This window comes from Pristiophorus japonicus, chromosome 15, assembly GCF_044704955.1.
Source record: "Pristiophorus japonicus isolate sPriJap1 chromosome 15, sPriJap1.hap1, whole genome shotgun sequence".
NCBI lineage: Eukaryota > Metazoa > Chordata > Chondrichthyes > Pristiophoridae > Pristiophorus > Pristiophorus japonicus.
The window spans coordinates 59,605,195-59,629,525 of NC_091991.1; the positions used below are offsets into that span (position 1 = coordinate 59,605,195).

The 24,331-nt window shown below is 48.8% G+C and overlaps 1 protein-coding gene across 1 annotated transcript in view; it reads left to right on the forward strand.

Annotated features, from left to right (window-relative positions):
- LOC139281546 (voltage-dependent calcium channel subunit alpha-2/delta-4-like) overlaps positions 1 to 24,331 on the forward strand; it is a 745,953-nt gene that overhangs the window by 112,925 nt on the left and 608,697 nt on the right. The window contains exon 10 of the mRNA XM_070901711.1: positions 23,573 to 23,632. Within this exon, the coding sequence (XP_070757812.1) occupies positions 23,573 to 23,632 (60 nt within the window). The remainder of the gene's footprint in view (positions 1 to 23,572; positions 23,633 to 24,331) is intronic.

The window sequence follows — 24,331 nt, forward strand, 5'->3', positions numbered from 1 at the left end:
GTCAGTGTTTGTCATTGTCACTATTCCAGAATCATTCTGGAATGTAAAGATAAACCCTGATTGCTAACCGTCTTTTTAAACCCTTCTCCCCAGTCTCCACCCTCACCTCCGACAATAAGTGTGAGGAGCTCATGGACTTCTTTGTCTCTAAGATTGAGACCATCTATTCGGCCGCCTCTGCCTCTTCCCTTCCTTCTCCTACCCCACCAGGCCAAACTTCCTCTAAGGAATTCCCCCTGCCCTAGCCCTGACATCACATTTTTCTCCAGTTTTTCTCCGATCTCCCCTCATGACCTTTCTGAGCTCATCCTCTCCATGAAACCCACTTCCTGCTCCCTTGATCCTATTCCCACCAAACTGCTGACCACCCAACTTCCTTTTCTGGCCTAATGTTAACTGACATTGTTAACAGTTCTCACTCCTCAGGTACTGTCCCCCTCTCCCTCAAATCTGCCATCATCACCCTTCTCCTCAAAAAACCAACCCTTGGCCCCTCCGTCCTTGAAAATTACCACCCCATCACCAATCTCCCTTTCCTCTCCAAATTCCTAGATTGTGTTGTCGCCTCTCAAATCCGTGTCCATCTTTCCCACAATTCCATGTTTGAATCCCTCCAAATCCAGTTTCCGCACCTGCCACAGTGCCGAAGCAGCTCTCATCAAAGTCACAAATGACATTCTTTGTGACTGTGACAAAGGCAAACTATCTCTCCTTATCCTTCTTAACTTGTCTGCAGCCTTTGATATGGTTGACCACTCTATCCTTCACTCACCTGATTCCATTCTTATCTCTATTATCATCGCCAGAGAATCACCTACAACAGCTTCGCTTCCCATCTCCACACTGTTGCCTCTGGTGTTCCGCAAGGATCTATCTTTGTCCCCCTCCTATTTCTCATCTACATGTTGCCCCTTGACGACATCATCCGAAAACAGTTATCACATGTATGATGATGTCACCCAGCTCTTCCTCACTACCACTTCTCTCAACCACTCCTCAGTCTCTAAATTGTCAGACTGCTTGTCCGACAACCAGTTCTGCATGAGCAGAACTTTTCTCCAATTGAATACTGGGAAGACTGAAGCCATTGTTTTTGATCCCCACCATAAACTCTGTTCCCTAGTCACTGACTCCATCCCTCTCCCTAACTTCTGTCTGAGGCTGAACCAGACTGTTCGCAATCTTGGTGTCATATTTGACCCTAAAATGAGCTTTCAACCACATATCCACAACATAACCAAGACCGCCTATTTCCACCTCCATAACATCGCCCGTCTCATCCGCTGCTGAAGCCCTCATCCATGCCTTTGTTACCTCTAGACTTGACTATTCCAACGCACTCCTGGCTGGCCTCCCACATTCTACCCTACATAAACTAGAGGTGATCCAAAACTCAGCTTCCCTTGTCCTAACTTACACCAAGTCCCGTTCACCCGTTACCCCTGTGCTCCCTGACGTACATTGGCTCCTGGTTAAGCAACGCCTCAATTTCAAAATTCTCATCCTTGTTTTCAAATCCCTCCATGGCCTTCCCCTCCCTATTTCTGTAATCTTGTCCAGCCCCACAATCCCCCCGAGATGTCTGCGCTCCTCTAATTCTGCCCTCTTTAGCATCTCTAATTATAATAACTCAACCATTGGTGACTGTGCTTTCTGTTGTCTCAGGCCCAAACTCTGAAATTCCCTGTTCAAACCTCTCGGCCTCTCTACCTCTCTTTCCTCCTTCAGGACACTCCATAAAACTTACCTCTTTGACTAAGCTTTTAGTCACCTGCTCTAATTTTTCTTTATGCAGCTCGGTGTCAATTTTTTTAAATGTCATAATACTCCTATGAAGCTGCGTTAAAGGCGCTATATAAATACAAGTTGTTATTGTTTGCAGCACTCCAATGCTGTAGTGTATTGAATGCACTGTTAGATTAAACTTCACATGTAATGTGGCCATGGTCCCTTTGAAGATCCTGGGTCAAATAACACGCTGGGCGGGCTCAATAGGCCCCATTAAGTTAGGTTTATCTTCAACAGCGGGATGGAGCCAGCAGCGGGGTCGCGACCCGCCACGGACACCGCCCACACTGGACCTGCCCAGATAGGCAAAATTCCAGCCTCTGTATTCAAAGAGAGCTGACTACACTTCATTTTCTCTTGCCAGAGAACAGCAGGAGGAGCAAGCATACAGCTTTGCGAAGATTGCAGGCTTCCTCATTGTGTCGGGTACCATTGACTGCATGCACGTCGCACTGGGGTGCCATGTGTTAACTCTGAGAGTTACCACAATCAAAGAGGATTCCACTCCCTCAACGACCAGCTGATGTGTGACCATATGCAGTGAATCATGCAGGTTAAGCCCAGTATCCTGGCAGCAGTCACGATGCCATCATTCTGCAGTTGTCCGCTGTGCCATCTGCAGTTGAGCCACCATGCCAAACCAAAGGGTGGCAACTAGGCGACAAGGGCTATCCGCTGAAGAATTGGCTCATGACTCTGGTACAGCAGGCGGTTAAGAAAGCAAATGGCATGTTGGCCTTCATAGCGAGGGGATTTGAATACAGGGGCAGGGAGGTGTTGCTACAGTTGTACAGGGCCTTGGTGAGGCCACACCTGGAGTATTGTGTACAGTTTTGGTCTCCTAACTTGAGGAAGGACATTCTTGCTATTGAGGGAGTGCAGCGAAGGTTCACCAGACTGATTCCCGGGATGGCGGGACTGACCTATCAAGAAAGATTGGATCAATTGGGCTTGTATTCACTGGAGTTCAGAAGAATGAGAGGGGACCTCATAGAAACGTTTAAAATTCTGACGGGTTTAGACAGGTTAGATGCAGAAAGAATGTTCCCAATGTTGGGGAAGTCCAGAACCAGGGGTCACAGTCTGAGGATAAGGGGTAAGCCATTTAGGACCGAGATGAGGAGAAACTTCTTCACCCAGAGAGTGGTGAACCTGTGGAATTCTCTACCACAGAAAGTAGTTGAGGCCAATTCACTAAATATATTCAAAAGGGAGTTAGATGAAGTCCTTACTACTCGGGGGATCAAGGGTTATGGCGAGAAAGCAGGAAGGGGGTACTGAAGTTTCATGTTCAGCCATGAACTCATTGAATGGCGGTGCAGGCTAGAAGGGCTGAATGGCCTGCTCCTGCACCTATTTTCTATGTTTCTATGTTTCTATGTGGGCAGCTTCTGCTGCCTGGTCTTGCAGTACCTAGCAGAGCAGGTGTTAAGATTCGTGATGGTCTGCTGCATGCTGCACAACCTCCACCAGCTGAGGAGCAGGAGGAGGAAGTGGAGGAGGATGAAGAGGAAGGGACAGGGAAAACCTAGACAGCCCTTTTCTGACCAGAATGTCCGTGAAGAACTCCTCCAACTGCGATAACAGTAAACATAACCCCAATTCCCATTCAACAACACCTTACCTTCTCTCTGTCACTGACTGTTACAGTGCTGCTTAGCCACAATGCCAAAATAACAATGCCAAAATAAAAGCCACTTGAAATAAACATTTCAACACAAATTTATAAATCAAAGCATGCCATATAGCATCCAAATACCCTTGTGCATTCCCTTGGTGCCTGTCTTTCATATTCCTATTGCTGCTACACAGTGCTACCCCATTGACTGCAACATGGCTGGTGGCAAGCTGCTGATTTTCAGTGGGGGAGACTACAGATGGTCGATGATTGAAGGATGACCTCGAGCAGCTCTAGGTCTGGTGGGCCAGGTTGTGGACTGCACCATCTTGGCATGGGCGGCGGTCTGGGCTGGCTGGCTGACAGGCAACTGCAAGGATTCTGGTGGAGTGGTAGTGGTGGGAAGATGAATGCTGTCATCCTGAGAAAGGACAGTAGTGCTCAATGGAGCCACTGCTATTTAGAAACTTTACAGCCTGTTGACCGGTCACCAGGATAATTTTTTGTCCACAGACATAATTGTAGAAATGCTCAATGGCCCAATAGAGTGCAAACTCAGCGTACTTTTGCTCCAACTCACTCTGGGTTTTACTGGTATCAACAATGACCCCATAGTCCTGGTCACCACTTTTGGTTTAATACCACACTAATGCTCTTCGTGGTACAGCCTATTTTAATTTTAAATTTTTTTCTCGGGATCATGGTAGGCCAAACAAGTAGAGTTGCCAACCTTTCTAGATTTTCTCCTAGAATGGGTTATAGATCGCCAGCAGCCAGGGAGATCTTTGTGCTTTAAGTTTCCCGCTGCAGCAGCATCTCCGACGCCCTGTAACATCACCGTCTATCATCGCAGAAAAACATTTGATTCAGTGGCAGCATCCCCCCATCCCCACCATCGCAGAGTTGGGGCTAACTGGTGTGCTGGGGTCAATCGTGGAGGTTCGAGAATCGGGGGATAGAAAGGCAGACTGCAGATTGTGGGTCAGATGTTGGGTGTCAATGGAGAGCAGGAACTGGGGAATGAGGGTGGGGATAGAGGGAGAATGGGGGTCAGGGATAGGGACAGAAGGCAACTTGATTGAGGACTGGAGTTGGGAAGTTGGGGTTTGAATGGAGGGGAAAGAGGACAACTTGAGAATGGGGTGGGAGTGCGGACCAGCATTTTACTGCAGAGCTGTCAGCAGCAGCAGCAACATGATGAGTGGGAGCAGCATCAGCATCGAGAGAAGAGTAGCCAGGAACTTGTGCTACTTCTGGCCACACAAAAATAAGATTTTCACTTACCTCGGAAGATTTTTTCGCCAACAGATTCTACTGAATGGGATGTCACAGCAGATAGTCCACCCAGTAGGCGATAAAAGTGGCGTTGGGCTCCTATCTATGTACACGACCCTGTTTAGTATAAATTCATGAGGCACCCATCTGAGTCAGGTGGGCGCCTTAGCTGTCGGTTTTAAGATAGAAACGTGGCGGAAAAAGAGTAATGAGTACACCACTTTGATTTTAACAGCCATTGGGCTTGATTTCTACTGGGTGGAGGAAATTAAATTCCCCACTCAGATGTTGCTAAGTGAAGGTTAAGAGCCATTTGTGCGAGCATTGAAAGTAATTTAAGACATTGTCAAGAGGGAAGTAACTGCAAGTGCCACGGATTCTATAAAGAATTAATTAATGCAACACCTTAGGGTGGAAATGTGGTAGGTCGATGATTTTACCGCCTGGCGGTAATTGCCGCCGCCAACCGTGAAATTCAGTTTTACTGCCTGAAGTAGGGATTGGAGTAGTAAATCAGGCATTACATGCCACTCTTGAGGCACTAAACGGCAGTAAGTGGGGCTGTAAAATCCAAGTGGTATTCAGCATTTGTAGCTATGCAACAGACATACTGGCGCCATCTAGATTCAATTGAGGTAGTGATATGACGCGGCACTGCCTCATTCATGCTTATCTTCGCTGCCTTTACACTCTTACTGAGAGGGAGAAGATGGCAGAGGCAACTGATCGTCAGTATGCTCACTGGTTCTCCAATGCCACTGTGGATGCACTCCTGGATGGTGTGGAGAGGCGACGTCAATTGTTGCGGAGCGAGACTGGCAGGAGGCCACAGCCGCAGACGTTTGGAAGATAGTGGAGGGAAGTTGTACAGAGCATGTCTGCGAGAAACAGGGTGCCCAGGACAGCCATCCAATACAGGAAAAAGTTCAACGCAGTTCGTGAGGGTGAGGATCTTTTACATGAACCTTAGCATGCCATGCTCTGAACTTAATGTCTAGTGTGTGCAGTCTCTCCTCAATCACTATGTGTTGGACCCCATGCTCTTTGTGCGTGAGCACATCTGCAAAGTTCATATTTGCAGCCTCAGCCACTCCCTGGGCCTGCATGCGCAGTTAACCTACCTGCTCCGTTGTTGAGATCCACCCCTGGTCTTGTTACCTCCTCAGTCTCCAGATGTGTGTGGAAGATGGTTGCCTCACCATACCTGTAAGGTGCTGGTCTCCAAATTCCAGCATTACCATGCCTAGTGCGCACAGTTATTCCGAATGACATCGACCTGTGAAGACTCTCATACAGTAACATCTACTCAATGATGCTAGGCACCTCGGACAGACAGATAGAAGGGCACTAACTCAGATGTTGTGTTTCTTCTTGCAGGCCAAGCCAATGCATATCCGGCGTGAACAGATGTGGACCGGAGGAGGGGACCCTGACATCCAGGCCTTAAGTGCGGTGGAGGAATGCGTTACGGCCCTCATGGGCACACAAGTGGGTGTGGTGGTGGCGGGTGAGGCTGAGCCCCCTGGGGACAGTGACGGTATGTTGAGGACCTTTGCATCCTCTATCAGGCCACTTAGCCCCGACACCACAATCCTTCCCCACGTTCCATGTGACTGGCATTTCAGAACGCCTTTCCCAGTCCTGGCCCCCTCCCCTGCAAGTCACCACTCTTCTCTGGCTTTGTGCTTTCAGATGATGAATCAGAGGCCCAGGAGCCTGTACATGAGCCGTTCAATGCCAGCGATGGTGGTGACGAGGAGGAGGTGGAGGACACCTCTCTGCCAGTTACTGAGGAGCCAGCAGCCTCAGTGAGCGGGGAAACCACCTCAGTTGAGGAGGGCATGGTTGGGAAGTTGGAGGTGGGTGGTGCTCTGGGACCCAATTGCCTGCAGCAATGCCATGGGGCAGGGGAAATTTGGCGGCCAGCTCCCCGGAGGGTGAGTGCGTGCCTGAGTGATGCTCAGCAGCATTCTGATGAGGACCCCGAGCTGGAGGTTGTCGCAAGATAATCATTGCAGATGCACAGCGATCTGTCGCCTGCATTGGCAAGGGTGCCCGAGAGCCGCAATGCACTTGTTGTGAGGATGGAGGAATCCGCCTCAACATTTGCACTTGCGACTCAGCTGACCATCGAGCCCATCCTTGGTAGATACCAACGGATCTTAGAAGCCACAAGTGACCATGGGATCCCAGACATTACGGCGCGGGCTATGGCTAATGTGGCAGTAGCCATTTGAGCACCAGGCCCAAGCCACGCAATGCCTGCATTCTATCATGTCGTCAGTGCGTGGCGGCATCAATGCGCCCACTGCTCTGATGCAGACACAGTCTGCCCTGATGCGGAATCACTCTGCTCTGATGCAGAGTCAACTTAATGCCATGCAAGCACTGATTGCTGCCATCGTGTCTGGGTTCCCTTCTGTCCAACGGGGAGCTAACGGTGCCGAAGCAGGCCAGCAATCTGTGCTTCCCCAGATTGCTCCAGATGTTGAGGCTTTGCCCCATGTTGGTTGAGATGGAACGTGATGTCCTCTCTCAGGACGACATCATTCTGCCTCCCACCATTGCCATTCCGCCTTTGCACCTGCCGCTGTCTGCAACCCATTCAGCGAAGACTGCTGCCACCCATGCTGAGATGGTGCAATTCGCAGCAGTTCTTCCAGGGCCCGAGCTGGTTGGGGATGTTCTGCTAGGCCATCAGTTGTGTCTGCAGCGCTGACAGAGCAACTTTCATCCAGCCTTGCTGCAGGCACTGAGACCCCATTGAGGAGGAGCAATAGGCATGGGAGGGAGGAAAAAGGAAGGGGTGGTAAATCTTTGCGCAAGGCCCACTAACCATTGAAAGCATCATGGCCATATAAGTTGACAGTGGAATATTAAGGTGTGTACATAGTTGCACTTGCCTTTGGGTGATTATGTTTGCAGGGGTGTTACACTAAGTAAAAGTTATTTTGCGACCACATTATTTTGATGCGATCTATATTCATAGACATTTGGAGGGTGGGGCACAACGTCTTCAGCACATCGGCAGGTAAATAGGCTGGCAATTCGGCATGTGTTGCATCATTTACTGGAATCACTGCGCGATGAGTCTCTGACGAGCAGCCCTTGCAGCAGCAACAGTGTCAGGCTGTATCCTCCGTGGCTGATGCTTCTCGTCTTCCTCCTCATCGTCCTCCTGAGGTGCAGCTGCCATCCCTGGTGGTAGGGGTTCGCCCCTCATGATGGCCAGGTTGTGCAGCATGCAGCACACAATGGTGAAAAGGGACACTGTATCAGGGGTGTACTCAAATGTCCCTCATGAGCAGTCAAGGCAGCGGAAACGCTGCTTTAGAACCATGATACTTTGCTCTATTATGGTCCTGGTTGCGGCGTGGCTGTGGTTGTGGTGCTTCTCGGCAGGGATGATGGGCTTGCAAAGGGGACTCATCAGCCAGGTGGCGAGACCATATCCTTTATCATCGATCAGCCAGCGACGCCCTTCATACAATGGCTGGAACAGTCGGATGAAGGCATTGTGACAGCCAGGATAGCAGGCATACACAACAAGGATCATCTGCCTGTTCCAACTAGACGTTGAGGGAGTGGTAGCCCTTGCGATTGTGAAACACCTCTCCATTGTGGGGCGGGGCCCACAATATCACATGTGTGCAATTAATGGCTCCCTGAACCAAGGGGAAACCTGCTATCCTGGCAAAGCCTCAGGAGCGCAGATTGTGGTTCTCCCTGGACATGCTGAACTTTATGTAGTCCATTCGTCGGCTATAGTGTTGGTCAGCTGCCGAATGCAGCAATGTACTTCAAACTGCAAGATGTTGCATATATCGCCTGCAGGAGCCTGGAAGGACCCAGTAGCGTAGAAGTTGAGCGCTACTGTCACTTTCACTGGCACTGACAGTGATGTCCTAGTGCTGATTTCAGCTTCGAGGTCTGTGTGCAGGAGGTGACAGAGCTCTGTGATCACCTCCTTGTGGAAACGCAGCCTTCTTATGCACTGCTCCTCGGACATATCAAGGTACGAAGAATTCGCACGGTATACCCTGGGGAAGGTGGGTGAGGGGGGAAGATCTCCTGCTCCAATGTCTGCGGCCTCTCGTCAGGCATGGACCCATATTGGCCATATGCCATCTGTGTAGCCGGCGCCTTCGAAGTAATCGCCATAGCACGACGTGATGTGCCAGCACTGCCCCCATTAAGTTGCCTAAGGTAACAGCGAGATGCTACTTGGCAATAGATCCAAAATGAAACCCGTCAATGTTGCAAAATGGTAGACATCAAGGTAAGTACTCACAGCCACAACACGTCAACACTGACGCACTCTGCTAGGAGAATAAGTAGCACTCATCGCGACCTTTGTGCCCTGGTTGCTACTCCCGTTATATGCTGCCCCAGCATTGTAACCTTGACTTGAGAACACCAACTTTTTGTGGCGAGTTCCTCGCCAGCCGGTAACTGAAGATCGTGTCATTGGCACTAGTGAGGCATTGCACACGTACTGACGCCATGATTTCCCTGGTGGTAGACGATGAGGCAGTACTTCTTTGCGCCGCTGCAAAAACTCAACCCAAGTTTGCAGCAAGCGGTGACATCACCGATACCGGCGATAAGCCGTTTGCGCCAAGGTTCCTCCTTTCCGGGTTGCTATCGGCTGGCGGTAACCACCGAGTTTTGGCCCCCTTGAATTTAAAATTCTCATCCTTGTGCTCAAATCCCTCCATGGTCTTTCCCCTCCCTAATTTTGTAATCTCCTCCAGCCCTACAACCCTCCGAGATCTTTGCATCCCTGCAATTTTGGTCTCTTGAGCATCCCCAATTTCCATTGCCCCACAATTGGCGGCCATGCCTTCAGCTGCTGAGGCCCAAAGTTCTGAAATTCCTTCCCTAAATCTCTCTTGCTCTCTAGCTCTCTCTCCGCCGTTAAGATGCTTCTTAAAACCTATTTCTTTGACGAAGCTTTTGGTCACCTGCCCTAATATCTCTTTATGTGGCTTGGTGTCAAATTTTGATTGATAACGCTCCTGCAAAATGCCATGAAACGTTTTACTATGTTAAAGCCGCTATATTAATGCAAGTTGTTGTTGAATATGACAACATAGATAGTGAGTGTTGGCAGTCTACTTAACTGTCGGTCATCACAGCTGAGCCCGGTCCTGTTCTCTCAAGATGCCCCCACCTACCCACTTACCAGCAGTGTCCACTGGATAGTTGATCTTTCCCCTCCGTAGCAAAGCTATGGGGAGACCAATTGTAGTGCCTGATTGCTACCCTGGGATGTAGTGCCTGACTGCTACCCTGGAATCAGTTTGACCTTCTATTTTTGGTAATTGATGAAAATTCTGGAACGTAGAAGTTCAACGACATTTAGATCCCTGCAATTTGCTGCCTTAAGTCATTCCTAGTATTTACCACAATCAGTATGCAATGCTGATTTGATGCCACTGCTGCCAATTTTGAACTCCACGCTCCAGCCTACACCCTGTCTTGACCTTGTACAGCTGAATAGGAGTTTAATGAAATGAAGGCCATCCCCCCCCCACCCTACGCCATCACCACCACCGGCTCTATTTAAAGGGATCTTGAACTACTTAGCAGTTAGCTGCTGGATTGTTTCTTCTGGCTGCTGGTGCAAATGTACATGTTTTTGGAGCTTTCCTCTATTTGGCTAAAGTTTGACTAGTCTACAGGGAGTGGTCTGGCTGGTGCTGAATTACTTTTTTTGTTGATTTAAAAGCTTGTGCTGAAACAAGTTGCTTCCAGGCATGGGTGGCATGGTAGGGCTTCTTCTAGGAATTGAGCATGACTGGGACTTCCTCTGGGAATTGATCATGAATAGAGGTCACAGAGAGCAGGACAAGCTGTGAGAAGAGAGAGAAGGAGTAATGGGAGAAAGCCTCTCAGTAGGAAGCCATATCTGCCGAGGGTCTTTACGAAGCAATTCTTTTGCCTCAGCCTCAGGCAGGACCGATGCTTGAGACGTCTTCGCTTCACAAAAGTGGTTGTGACTGAAATCTGCCAACTGCCGCAGGCCCAACTGCAACCTCAAAGAATGGGCTAGGACAGCACTGTGGCTCTTAACTTTTATGTGTCTGGCTCCTTCCAGACTGCTGCCGGAGATATAAGCAACAACTCACAGGTTGTAGTACAACGCTGAATAAGGGAGGTCATGGAGGCCCTCCACACACAGAGAGACAGCTTCACCTCATGCCCTTTTGCCAGAGTGAGCACAAGGGTTTGCTCGATTTCAGGCTTGCTCATGGTGCAGGGTGGCCTTGACTGCACGCACATTGCATTGTTTGCGCCTCATGTGAACGCCGCCATTTTCATGAACCGAAAGAACGAGTCAAAGGGCTGGAATTTTGGTTGTCTATAGCCTCAGTTAGTGGCCAGTGGGGTGTTACTGCGAGCATTAGAGCATCGCGACCAGGCGTGCAGCTTTTAGTGCCCCGACGGAAAATTCATTAGAGGCTCAGCGGGAGTGTAAACCTCTACCGCCTGGCGCACGCTTGCACCCTGTTTGATAAATTCGGTGCATGCGCCTCATTGAGTGCCCGCCAATAACAACGTCTGAAAAAACAGCCAGTACAGGCTTACAGAATCATTAACTGGTGGCTACTTAAAGGGAGGAGGAACTGTTCCCTCGCAGGTCACAGTCAGTGCAACGTTTACACAAAGCATGGTGCATGAGCCTCCGTATTTGCAGCGGCAGACAGACATAACAGTACAGGTTGAAAACAGGCGATTTTGAAAACTTTAATGTGTGTATTACTATGCCGTGCCTTTAAGACTCGGCTTTTGCCGGGATCTGATTCGTAATTCCGCACATGCGTAACGGGCCCGACCAAAGTACCGACCAAACTTTCGTTATCGCCTCTCCCCACCCCCAGCTCTGGTGTGCAATGGCTGTCAGCTCTTCGACCAATTCTGCTGAATTTCTGGGCGGGAAGCACATTTTCAAGGCACTAAAAGTACTGCTCCGCCTGGATTAACACCGCAACAGAGCTACGACAGAATTTCTCTCCCATAGAGTCATTGAGGCACCGAAGGAGGCCATTCGGCCCATTGTGTCCATGCCAGCTCTCTGTAGAACAATCCAGTCTATCCCATTCCCCTGATTTATTTCCTCAAGTGCTTATCTAATTTCCTTTTGAAATCATTGATCGTCTCTGTTTTCACCACTCTCGTAGGCAACGAGTTCCAGGTCATTACCGCTTGCTGTATGAAAAAAGTTCTTCCTTGCATCCCCCCTGTATCTCTTGCACAAAACCTTAAATCTGTGTCCCCTTGTCCTTGTACCATCAACTAATAGGAACAGCTTTTCTTTGTCTACCTTATCTAAACCTATCATAATCTTGTACGCCTCTCTCAAATCTCCCCTCAACCTCCTTTGCTCCAAGGAGATCAACTCCAGCTTCTCCAACCTAACCATGTAGCTAAAATCTCTCATTCCTAGAACCATTCTGGTAAATCTCCTTTGCACCCACTCGAGGACCTTCACATCCTTCCTAAAGTGTGGTGACCAGAACTGGATGCAATACTCCAGTTGTGACCTAACCAGAGCTTTATGAAAGTTCAGCATAACTTCCCTGCTTTTGTAATGAATACCTCTATTTATGAAGCCCAGGATCCCATATGCTTTGCTAACTATTCTGTCAAAAAGTCCGGCTACCTTCAAAGATCTATGCACATGAACCCCCAGGTCCCTCTGTCCCTGCACATTCTTTAGTACTGTGCCATTAAGTCTATATTGCCTCTCCCTATCCCTTCTACCAAAATGCATCACCTCACACTTCTTTGTATTAAATTCCATCTGCCACTTATCTATCCATTTTGCCAGTCTATCTATGTCCTGTTGCAGTCGAATGGTATCATCCTCACTATTTTCATGCATATATTCCATTCCCTCAGTGTGCAGCTGGTGTGCCACCATAGACAGCTCATCATGCAGGTTAATGCCTGTTATCTTGGCAGTAGTTATGATTCCTTCATTCTGCGGCAGTCGTCTGTGCCACCTGTATTTTACTCACCATGTCAAATCAAAGGCTGGCTACTGGTCCTACTCATAACATGGCTCATGACTCCGGTCCAGAACCCATGCACTCATGGACAACTGGCCTACAATGAGAGCCATGCTGCCACAAGGAATATTACAGATCACACTGATATGTCTTTACTATATAGTATAAATGCACACGAGGCCCATGCTTGAGAGAAGGTCATTCTGTGACCAGTAACTTTTATTCTAGAACTGAAGTGATGAAGGTGGGTGGAGCTTCCCCTTTTATACCTGAAAGACCAGGTTAGGAGTGTCTCCCACAAGTTCACTACCTAGTGGTCAATGTTCTCACAGTGTACAATTAGTCAGTTTATATATGGGTTACAATGACAGTTAAATATATGACATCACCCCCCTCCACCCCCCAAAGTCTTATTGGGATCAGAGGTTAAGTCTCTCTGGTGGTTTACGCTACCTTGTAGAGTGCCTGAGTTGGGGTTCCGGATGTTGGGCGTTGGCCTGAGTGTCTGGTGTTTGCGGTGCCTCAGGCCTGTCCGGACTGTCCATAGTGACTGGGCTCTCCTCCACTTGGTTCTGGCCATCTGTGGAGGAGTGAACTCTACATCGTGTTCTTCCTCTGCTTCTTCTATGGGGTTATTGAATCTGTTTTTTGTTTGATCCACGTGTTTGTGGCAGATTTGTCTATTGGTAAGTTTAACTACTAGAATTTTATTCCCCTCTTTGGTAATCACAGTGCCTGCGAGCCATTTAGGCCCTGCAGCGTAGTTGAGAATAAAGACAGGGTCATTGACATCAATATATCGTGCCTTTGTATTCCCGTCATGGTAGTCACATTGTGACTGGCGTCTGCTCTCAACAATTTCTTCCATGGTGGGGTGTATAAGGGATAACCTGGTTTTGAGCGTCCTTTTCATTAATAGTTTTGTGGGTGGGACCCCTGTGAGTGAGTGTGGTCGGGATCTATTGGCCAATAGGAGGCGTGATAAGTGGCTTTGTAGGGAACCCCCTTGGATTCTGAGCATCCCCTGTTTGATTATCTGCACTGCTCGTTTCGCCTGGTCATTTGAGGCTGGCTTGAATGGTGTCGTTCTGACATGGTTGATACTATTTCCTGCCATGAAGTCCTGGAATTCAATGTTTGTAAAGTATGGGCCATTGTCACTGACCAAGACGTCAGGTAGACCATGGGCGGCAAACATTGCCCGTAGACTTTCTACCATGGCCGAGGATGTGCTTGAATTGAGAATGTCACACTCAATCCATTTGGAGTAGGCGTCTACTACAACCAAAAACATTTTTCCCATGAAAGGACCTGCGTAGTCCACATGGATGCGTGACCATAGTTTGGCGGGCCAGGACCAGAGGCTAAGGGGGGCTTCCCTGGGCGCATTGCCCAGCTGGGCGCACGTGTTGCACTGCAAACGCAAAGTTCCAGGTCTGTATCTATCCCTGGCCACCAAACGTGTGACCTGGCAATTGCCTTTATCATGACATGCCCGGATGCTCATTGTGGAGTTCTCGGATGAACATCTCTCTGCCCATCTGGGGCATGACTACTCGGTTTCCCCATAGTAGGCAATCAGCCTGAATCGAGAGTTCATCCTTGCGCCTGTGAAGTGGTTTGAATTCCTCAGGGCATGCCCCATAGGTGACTGCCCAGTCCCCATTAAGGACACATATCTTGATTAAAGACAGTGGCGGGTCTCTATTTGTCCAGACTTTGATCTGACGGGCTGTCACGGGTGAGCCTTTGCTTTCGAAAGCTTCCACAGCCATGACCATCTCAGTAGCATGCTCAGGTGGTGGCTAATGGGAGCCAGCTGAGTGCATCGGCGCAGTTTTCGGTGCCCGGTCTGTGCCGAATTGTATAGTCATAGGCGGCTAACGTGAGTGCCCACCTCTGTATGCGGGCCGACGCATTTGCATTTATGGCCTTCTTGTCGGCCAAAAGGGACGTTAGGGGTTTGTGATCAGTCTCCAGCTCAAATTTCCTGCTGAACAGGTACTGGTGCATTTTTTTTACAGCATATACACACGCAAGCGCCTCCTTTTCTACCATCCCGTAGCCCCGTTCTGTCTGGGACAGACTTCTGGAGGCATAAGCTACCGGCTGTAACTGACCCTTGGCATTAACATGCTGCAACACACACCCGACCCCATAGGACGACGCATCGCACATTAAAACAAGTTTCTGACATGGGTCATATAGCGTTAACAGATTGTTGGAGCATAACAAATTTCATGCCCTATCAAAAGCCCTTTCCTGGCTGTCCCCCCAGATGCATTCATGACCTTTGAGTAGGAGCACATGTAGCGGCTCTAACAGCGTGCTCAATTTGGGAAGAAAGTTACCAAAATAGTTCAGGAGCCTGAGGAACGAACGCAGCTCCATCGTGTTACGGGGGGTCTGGGTGCTCTCTGGATCGCTTCCGTTTTGGACGCAGTAGGTCTGATCCCATCTGCTGCGACCCTCATCCCCAGGAATTCCACCTCTGGAGCTAGGAAGACGCGTAGCACCTCCTCCAGATTGCGGAGGTATTCTTCAGTATCACAACCCATGATGAGGATGTCGTCTTGAAAAACCACTGTCTTTGGAATCATCTTGAGGAGGCTTTCTATATTGCGTTGAAAGATCGCGGCAGCCGAGCGAATCCCAAATGGACATCTGTTGTACTCAAACAACTCCTTGTGTGTCGTGATGGTGGTCAGCTTCTTCGACTCACTCGCCAGCTCCTGGGTCATGTAAGCTGAGGTTAGGTCCAATTTTGAAAAAAGTTTGCCACCGGATAGCGTTGCGAAGAGGTCCTCCACTCTCAGTAGCGGATACTGGTCTTGGAGTGACACCCAATTGATGGTGGCCTTGTAATCATCACATATCCTGACTGACCCATCCGCCTTGAGCACTGGCACAATCGGGCTCGCCCAATCACTGAATTCGACTGGCGAGATGATGCCTTCCCTCAGCAGGCGGTCCAGTTCGCCTTCTATCTTTTCCCGCATCACGTACGGCACCGCTCTGGCCTTGTGGTATACTGGCCTGGCGTCTGGGTTTATATGAATCACTACCTTGGTTCCCATGAAAGTGCCAATGCCGGGCTGAAATAGTGAGTCAAATTTGTCCAGGATCTGTGAGCATGATATTCGCTCCATAGAAGAAATTGCATTGACATCGCCCCATTTCCAGTTCATGACAGCAAGCCAACTCCTCCCCAATAGCGCGAGACCGTCCCCCGGGACAATCCAGTGTGGCAACCTGTTCTCCGAATCTTTGTGGGTCATGACGACCGTGGCGCTGCCTAGCACCGGAATGATCTCCTTTGTATATGTCCGTAGCTGTGCGTCAATTGGCAATAATTTTGGTCTCCTGGCCTTGGATGCCCACAACTTGTCGAACTGTTTGATACTCATCAGGGACTGGCTACCCCCTGTGTCTAGCTCCATTGATACTGGGATGCCATTGAGGAGCACTTTCATCATTATCGGTGGCGTCCTGGTGTATGAACTGTATATGTGCTCCACATGAACTCGCCGAACTTCAGCTTCCAGCGATTTCCCCCATTGTCCATTTGGCCCCGTAGGGCTTACATCGTCCCCGTCCATCTCGTACATCAACCTGGCTGCAGGCTTCCTACACATACGTGCCAAGTGACCGCTGACTTTGCAATTTCTGCAGGTGTATTGCTGATACCTGCAAGCTCTGGCTGTGTGTTTGCCTCCACACCTCCAACATGAGCCGTTGTTGGAAACAAAAGGCCCATTACCAGTCGATCGTCTCTAATTGTCTGTGTAACTGTTTTTAAGCACACCATTAACAGGTGTTGATGGCCCCATTACTGGCCGCATTGTCCCTTGTGATGGCGTGAATTGCCGTTCAGCTAGCCATTGTCTCTGTTGAATTTCCCCTTTGGATTCGACTACATGCTCGGGCATGTCCGATTGCCGCTGTCTGCCTGGGGAACTGTGTGCCGCGTTAACAATGTTGACTCCCTGTCCATTTGCTGCATTTAAACCAAGATTTTTGTCAAACATCATTCTGGTCTCTTCCTCCCCTGAGATAAATGTCTGGGCCATCAAAGCCGCTGTTTCCAGGGTCAAGTCTTTGGTCTCAATCAGTTTCCTGAAAACCCCAGCGTGCCCGATGCCTTCAATAAAAAAGTCTCGCAGCATCTCCGCTCTGCATGCATCTGGGAACTTATATAGGCTTGCCAGTCGCCAGAGGTCTGCCACGAAGTCTGGAATGCTTTGCCCTTCTCGCCGCCGGTGCGTATAAAGTGTTCCCTGATCAACTTACTGAGCTCTTCAAAGGTCTTGTCCGCCGGCTTCTCTGGCGCTAGAGGGTCCTTCATCAGGGAATACGTCCTGGACCCACAAACCGTCAGGAGATGAGTCCTGCATTTGTCGGCCGAATCCTGTCCCAGCCATTCCTTTGCTGTAGTCTCTCAATAAAGTCGTCCCAATCATCACCAACACAGTACCTCTCGTCTGTGCTGCTAGTGGCCATGCTCGCGTGGTTTAAATCCCAGTTTCACGTCGCCAATGATATGTCTTTACTATATAGTATAAATGCACACGAGGCCCATGCTTGAGAGAAGGTCATTCTGTGACCAGTAACTTTTATTCTAGTACTGAAGTGATGAAGGTGGGTGGAGCTTCCCCTTTTATACCTGAAAGACCAGGTTAGGAGTCTCTACCACAAGTTCATTACCTAGTGGTCAATGTTCTCACAGTGTACAATTAGTCAGTTTATATATGGGTTACAATGACAGTTAAATATATGACACACACCATTGGCATCCTCAAGCAATGCTTCCGTTGCTTGGACCGCTCCGAAGGAGCCCTGCAGTACTCAGCTGAGCGCGTATCAAGATTTGTGGTACTATGCTACATGCTGCACAACCTGGCCATTATGAGGGAACAGACCTCACCACCACATATTTGGTGAGGAGCAGAAGCATGAGGAAGAGGAGGAGGAAGTGGAAGAACAGGAAGAGGAAGGGAGGCTGCAATGTAGACAGCCCCTTTCTGTCCAGGCTCTATGAGGCTGAAATTGATCAACTCACCGCCCACTGCCGCCGACATTCCTCTGGAAGATCCGCCCAGTGCCACTTTCAAGGTGGCCTGTAGCAGGCAGGAGGAGAGAGCCGTCAGGAACCGCCCGCTGACGGCCAAGTGGCGTAACTGAACTCCTGCCCGCCGAGCTCCCATATTGATGCGGGCGGGAGTTGCCGCCAGAACGGGGGTGGACAGCTGCGAGGAGGCTGGTCTGTCCCCGACGGTAAGTATGAAGGACCTAAAAAAAAAGTTTGTGAACATTTTTTTTTTCCACAGGGATTTACCTGGATGGGGTTCCCTGAAGGTCTTCTGATAGTTTTTTTATTTTTACTGATGATTTTTTTTTTTCAGCTGTTCGACCCTCCGTGGCCCCGACTCCATCCTCGCAGGCACTTGGGTGGCAAGCGCTTCTGCCGCCGAGAATGAGACCTGCCGCCCGCCGACCTTCGAGGGACCTCGGCGATGAATATCCCGCCCAAAGTACTGTCCGGTACCTCGGCGGCCATCGGCGGCACTTTGGGCGGTACTTGGATGGGCGGCGGCACTTGGGCGGGCGGAGGCCTTGATCAAAATTGGCCCCTATGTGATCAAATAATTCATGAGTGATATGAGTAACCTCGCATACCTCCTCATTCACCAGTTAGTCTCAATCTCCTTACCTTTACTCTATCGCTGACCATCACATCGTCCTCTTTCCGATAATACAAAAATAAAACCATCATATTCTAATCCAATTTTATGAATTTAGGTGTGACATAATGCATACAAACAAAACTAATCACCTTTGTGCATTCCCTTAGTACCTGTTTTCAGTGTGCCTTTGCCTATCCTTGTGCTCTATGAGATGCTTCTCCAGTGGTTGCAGCATGGGTGATGGAAGGTTGCAGACCTCCAATTGAGGAGACTGCAGATGGCCTTGGAGGATGACCTCAAGCAGCTCTGGATGTGGAGGGCCTGGCTTCAGACTGCACCATCTCCAACTGGGCTGGCTGGCTGACATGCAATAGCAAGGGCACTTGCAGAGTGGCACGAGTAGGAGCACGCATGCTGTCATCCTGAGAGAGGACAGCAGGTTCATGCTAGAGGAAGCCACTGCCACTCTCCTGGGGTGACACCTCAGCAACCTACTGATCTGTTGAAGAACAGAGTGATAGACTGCTGTGATGCCCTGGAAGCCCCTTTGAACAGTGGTATCCAGAGCCATGATGTCAGCAGTCACAGCTTCCACTGCAGCGCTCAGACCTTTGATGGAAGCTGTTTTTGTTGCAGTTGAAGTTGTGGTATCGGCCATCAGACATTGCATCAAGATGGGTTCCAAAGGTGTGCTGATGGAGTTGACCACCCATTCCATGTTGGAATGGATGGGCGCTAAGTTCTGCACAAAGCCCTATGCCAAGTTGATACTGGATTCCTCCATGCTCCTTGACATTGAGCACAGGCTTTCCGATAGGCTTTGCAGTGCACCAACCATTTGGTTATGTACACCCATCAGTCTTCCTCTGTCGCCTAGACCATCAAAGTCCTCATCTGACTCCTCTGCAGCAGAATTAGTGTGCGGCTTCACCCTCCGGCGATCTGGCACCTATGCTATCCTTTTCCCCATGCCTTGGCTCCTGTTCACTTGTGCCCGGTGTCTCACCACATGTAGATCCCTCCTCTATCCTAGCCTCTAAATTATGCACAGTGTAAGTCTCTGGGCTGCTGGCAGCGAGAGTACGATCAAGTGATGGTGTCTCTTCCTCTTCCTCCAAATACTGGGAATGATCCAGTTCTTGGGTATCTAAAATGAAAAAGGGACAGGACTCCAGTTGTGGTAAGGAGCCAGGAGAAAGTAAGAAGTGCGTGTTTACACCATCTGCAGTCAGACGAGATTGCGGGATGAGGGAGAAGTGGGATGAGAGGAGGAGAATTAGGTTTGCAGATACCCTTATCATCAATCCCTCCAGTCCCACCAGTGGCCACAGCCTCCGTGATGCCCCTTCCCATGATGGCCAGCGCTGTCTCCTCCATGGGGATTAAAACATGCAGGTGTGCTTGTCCTCCAGTACTTTCCTACTACTTGCTATTATGCACCACATTCTCCAGCAAGAAAGAGAGAAGTGTGTCAGTGAAAATCCTGCAATATGTCTGGGTGATGTGGCTGTTTTGGTTGAATAGTTGCCAGTGTGTAGGAGCTATGAGTGTGGGTGTGGGGCTTGCAACAGTGCTAATTGTGTGAGGGTAAGGTAAAGCATATGAATTTTAGGGTTGAGTACTGATCGAGATTGTTGGTAGGTGGGCAATGGGGGTATAGTGAATTGAGCAGTAGATGAGGCTAGTGGTGCAGTTGGTAGGATATGCCATTTGAAGATGAACTCACTCACCTTGACAATTCGTGTTCGATCGTTAATCTTCTTCCTTCACTGCATCCATGTTCTTGGAGGAACACTTCTGGCATTGACCTCCGCCACTGCTTCATCCCACTGTTCCTGAGCATCTGTCTGGAGGGCCTACTACCCCCCCGCCCCCGCAGATACAGGATGTCTCTCCTTTCCACCTCTTCCAAGTCCTCCAGTGCAGTATCAGAAAACCTTGGTGTTTGCTCTCCCGCCTGTTCAGCCATTGCTCAAAGTATCACAGCACAGATTAACGTTTGAAAAAACTCTCTCCCCTTCATGCAGCCACAATGTACCTCCCCCTGAAGAAGTGCAGGCTGCCTTTAAGTTGCGTTAGCCATTTGCTGTCTCGGGCCCCTGCTGATGTGTGCAGCCAAAGAATAGTATGGGTAGCACTGCCTGCATGCAGCAATCATGTAAGAGAGCAGACAGTATAATTTTAATGTGCTGCCTTCAATGCAATGAATGGATGCATGTTAATTGCATACTGCGAATCCTTGCCTGATTCAGGGATTAGCCAATTTCTCTCCCCTCCCCCCGTGTTCCCCAGCTAAAAGTGTGATTGGACGTGTGACGTCTCTGCAGGGTTCTATCTAGGATGCTCATGAGCTAGCTGCTCAGACTCACCCCGCAACATTCCTTTCCCATACAGCCCACAATCAGATCAGGGAGTCATTGTGTGTATTTTCAGAGGAGGGCCCTTTTTATTCTAACTACAATCTCTTGTTAAAAGTTCAGAAGCAGCGCCTAATAGTGTAAATCCAGCAATCCTCCCATCAAGCAGCTATACATGAAGGGAGCATGAGTTGGCGAATCAGTGCTGGTATTGTATGGCAAGTTCTTGCTCACAATCCACTGGGAGTGTTGGATCACTCGTATCTACTGCATCACACTCGAGGATAAGCATTGTAATTTTTTTGAGCCCAGACGTTGACTTTGGGAACCCAACATTTGAGTTTTCATGAAGCTACTACTATACACAAGAGAATGCAAACTTTACCATTATCAGTACTAGAGTCCCATTATATCACTGCGTGCAGAGAGGCAGACTAACCTCGATAAGATAAAAACAATGACAGAGTAGGCATATTGGCCCCAAGTTTCGACATGATTTGCTCCTGATTTTTAGGAGCAGCTGGTGTAGAACGGAGTATCTTAGAAATTGGAATTCTCGTCATTTAGTTTGCTCCAGTTCTAGTCAGTTAGAACAGTTTCACTTTGGAACAGAATTTTTTTTTCAAAAGGGGGCGTGTCCGGCCACTTACGCCTGTTTTCAAAGTTTCGTCAGTGAAAACTTACTCCAAACTAACTTAGAATGGAGTAAGTGAAGATTTTTGTATGCTGGAAAAAACCTTGTCTACACTTTAGAAAATCAGGCGTAGGTTACAAATCAGGCGTAGGGAATGGGGGGGGTTTAAAGGGAAGTTTACAAACATTAAACACTTTAGTTTTACAAATAAAGAGCCATCATCAATAATAAATGATAAATACATCAATAAATCAACCAATAAATCAATCAAAAAAAATTAATAAGAAATATATATTTTTTTAAATCAATAAATAAAACATTTTCTACTTACCGACTGCAGCACCGGGAGCCCTCCATCACCGTGCTGGGATGCCCCCCCCTCCCCCACCCCCAGAGTGTCTCTATCTCTCAGTCTGTGTGTGTCTCTCATTCTCTGTCTGTCAGTGTCTGTGTTTCTGACAGCGAGGGGAGGGGGAGGAGTGGGGTAGAGGAAGAGAGGGGGGAGCAGAGGGAGGGATGGGAGAAGGGGGAGGGATGGGGGAGAAGGAAGAGGGGGGAGAAGCGGGGAGGGGGGAGAAGGGGATAAAGGGGAGAAGGGGGAGAAAGGAGATGGGGGGAAAGGAGATGGGGGGGAGAAGGAGATGGGAGGGAGAAGGAGATGGGGGGAAGGAGATGAGGGGGTAAGGATATGGGGGGGAAGGAGATGGGGGGGGAAAGGAGAAGGGGGAGGGAGACTTCGGGCAGGGCCCGTCCCCAGCACCAGATTTACAGGTAGGTGGCGTTGGGTCAGGTCGGGGGGAGCGCGGGTCGGGGGGGTGGTGGGAGGGAGGGAGGGAGGTCGGTTCGGCTCGGGTCGGGGGGAGGGAGGGAGAGGGAGGTCAGGTCGGGGGGAAGGAGGTCAGGTCGGATCCAATTCGGGGGCGGGGGCGGGGGCGGGTGGGGGTGGGGGGGAGCGGGAGTCGGGTTGGGTCCAGTCCGGGGGCGGGAAGCGGGAGTCGAGTCGGGTCGGGAGGAATCAGGAGCTGGCCGTGGGAGGAGCCTTATTCACGCAGCCCCAGTGAGGCCATTCGGCCAGGGCTAGGGGCTGCGTGTTTCGGCCCCTCCCACACAGTTTCGGGCGCCTGGAGCTACTGCACTTGCGCGGCCACTGTCGCGCATGTGCAGAGGTCCCGGCATTGTTTTCAGCGCAGGGACCTGGCTCCGCCCCCTACAGCTCCTGCTGCGCTGCGCCGAGGGCCAGAGGACCTGCAGGGAGCTGGAGAATCTGGAGATTTTTTTTAGGTGCACTTTATGGCGCAAAAACGGGCGTCCAGGTAGGGACTCCGCCGTTCTAGGCACGGCTCGAAACTTGGGCCCATTATGTGCCGCCTTCTTTATGTTTCGTATACACATTTCAGTTTAAATGTTATTCTATTTTCGGTTCCTTTGTTCAGGTCTTCGGGTTTTAGTGCTTAAAACAGCAGTTTCCTTGAATACACAAGTCTTTTCAATACAGTTATGTGATAAGCTTAAGGAAAATGAGATTTCTGCTGACAGTTTAATTTCTAATATTTGTCTTAATTTTTATTCACTCATGGTTATACAGCTGAAATCAATTATTTGGTATTTGGTCGATTGTGAGCAAGAACTTGCCATTCTTTGCCACAGCCTGTTGTCGTTCTAATCTGCTGTGTCACTGTGTAGCCTTTTTCGAAAGTTAGTGGCTGACGCTGCCTGCACCATTTCTTTTCATAAAGTTAATGGCAACAACTGGCCCCGGCATTTCTTATTATAAATCTAATGGTCAGAGCTACATAATACTGTTTTTCTTAAAGTCAATAGCCAGCACTGTTTCCAGAAAGTCTCTTCATTAAGTTAGTGGCCAGTGCTGCTCAACATTTCTCCTTATTAAGTTATTGGTCTCATTAATTCAGAGTAAAATTAGGTTCTCATTCTAAATGATAAGCATAAAATTGCAAATGCTGTAAATCTGAAACAAAAACAGATACACTCAGCTGGACAATCCGCATCTGTGGAGAGAACAGTTCTGATAAAGGATTAGACCTGTAATGTATTCTTGTCTATTTGCGCCACAGATACTGGTTGACCTGCTGATTGTTTCCAGCGTTTTCTGTTTTTGTGAACTCATTCCAGTATGGAGCTGAATAGTGTATGTATATAAAAGAAGATAACAATAAATTATCTTTTTTGTTTCTGTGCAGAGATTGGTAGATGCTGCTGAAGAAGCTGATTTGTACCATACTTATGATATGGATTTTGAGGTGAGTGCACCAGAGTAAAAGATTATGTTTAAATTAAGGCAAAAACACACTTGAATATGCAATAGTCTGAATTTACCCTGATGATAAATCTTATCCCTCGGGTTTTCTGTTTGGTGCTGAGATTTAGTAAAAACTTCTGTATAACTAACTGAATAATCACCTTTGTAAAGCTTGAGTGGAATCATAGAGCACAGAAGTAGGCTACTTGGTCGATTGTGCCTCTGCCAACTCTTTGAAAAAGCTATCCTATAAGTCCCATTCCCCTGCTCTTTCTCCATAGCCCTACAGTTTTATCCTTTTCAAGTATGTAATTGCCTTACAAGTATATATGTAATTCTCTTTTGAAAGTAACTATTGATTCTGCTTCCGTTACCCTTTCAGGCAGTGCATTCCAGATCATAATATCTCACAATGTAAAATAAATTCTCATCATCTTCCCCCTGGTTCTTTTCACCTTGTTACCAACCCTTCTACCAGTGGAAACAGTTTTTCCCGATCTACTCTATCAAAACCCTTCTTATCTCTGTTAAATCACCCCTTAACTTTTTTTTTGCTCTATGGAGAACAGTACTAGTTTCTTTAGTTTCATCACATAATTGGAGGCTCTCATCCCTGATACCATTCTAATAAATCTCATCTACACCCTCTCTAATACTTTGACACCCTTCCTAAAATAAGATGCCCAAAATTGGACACAAT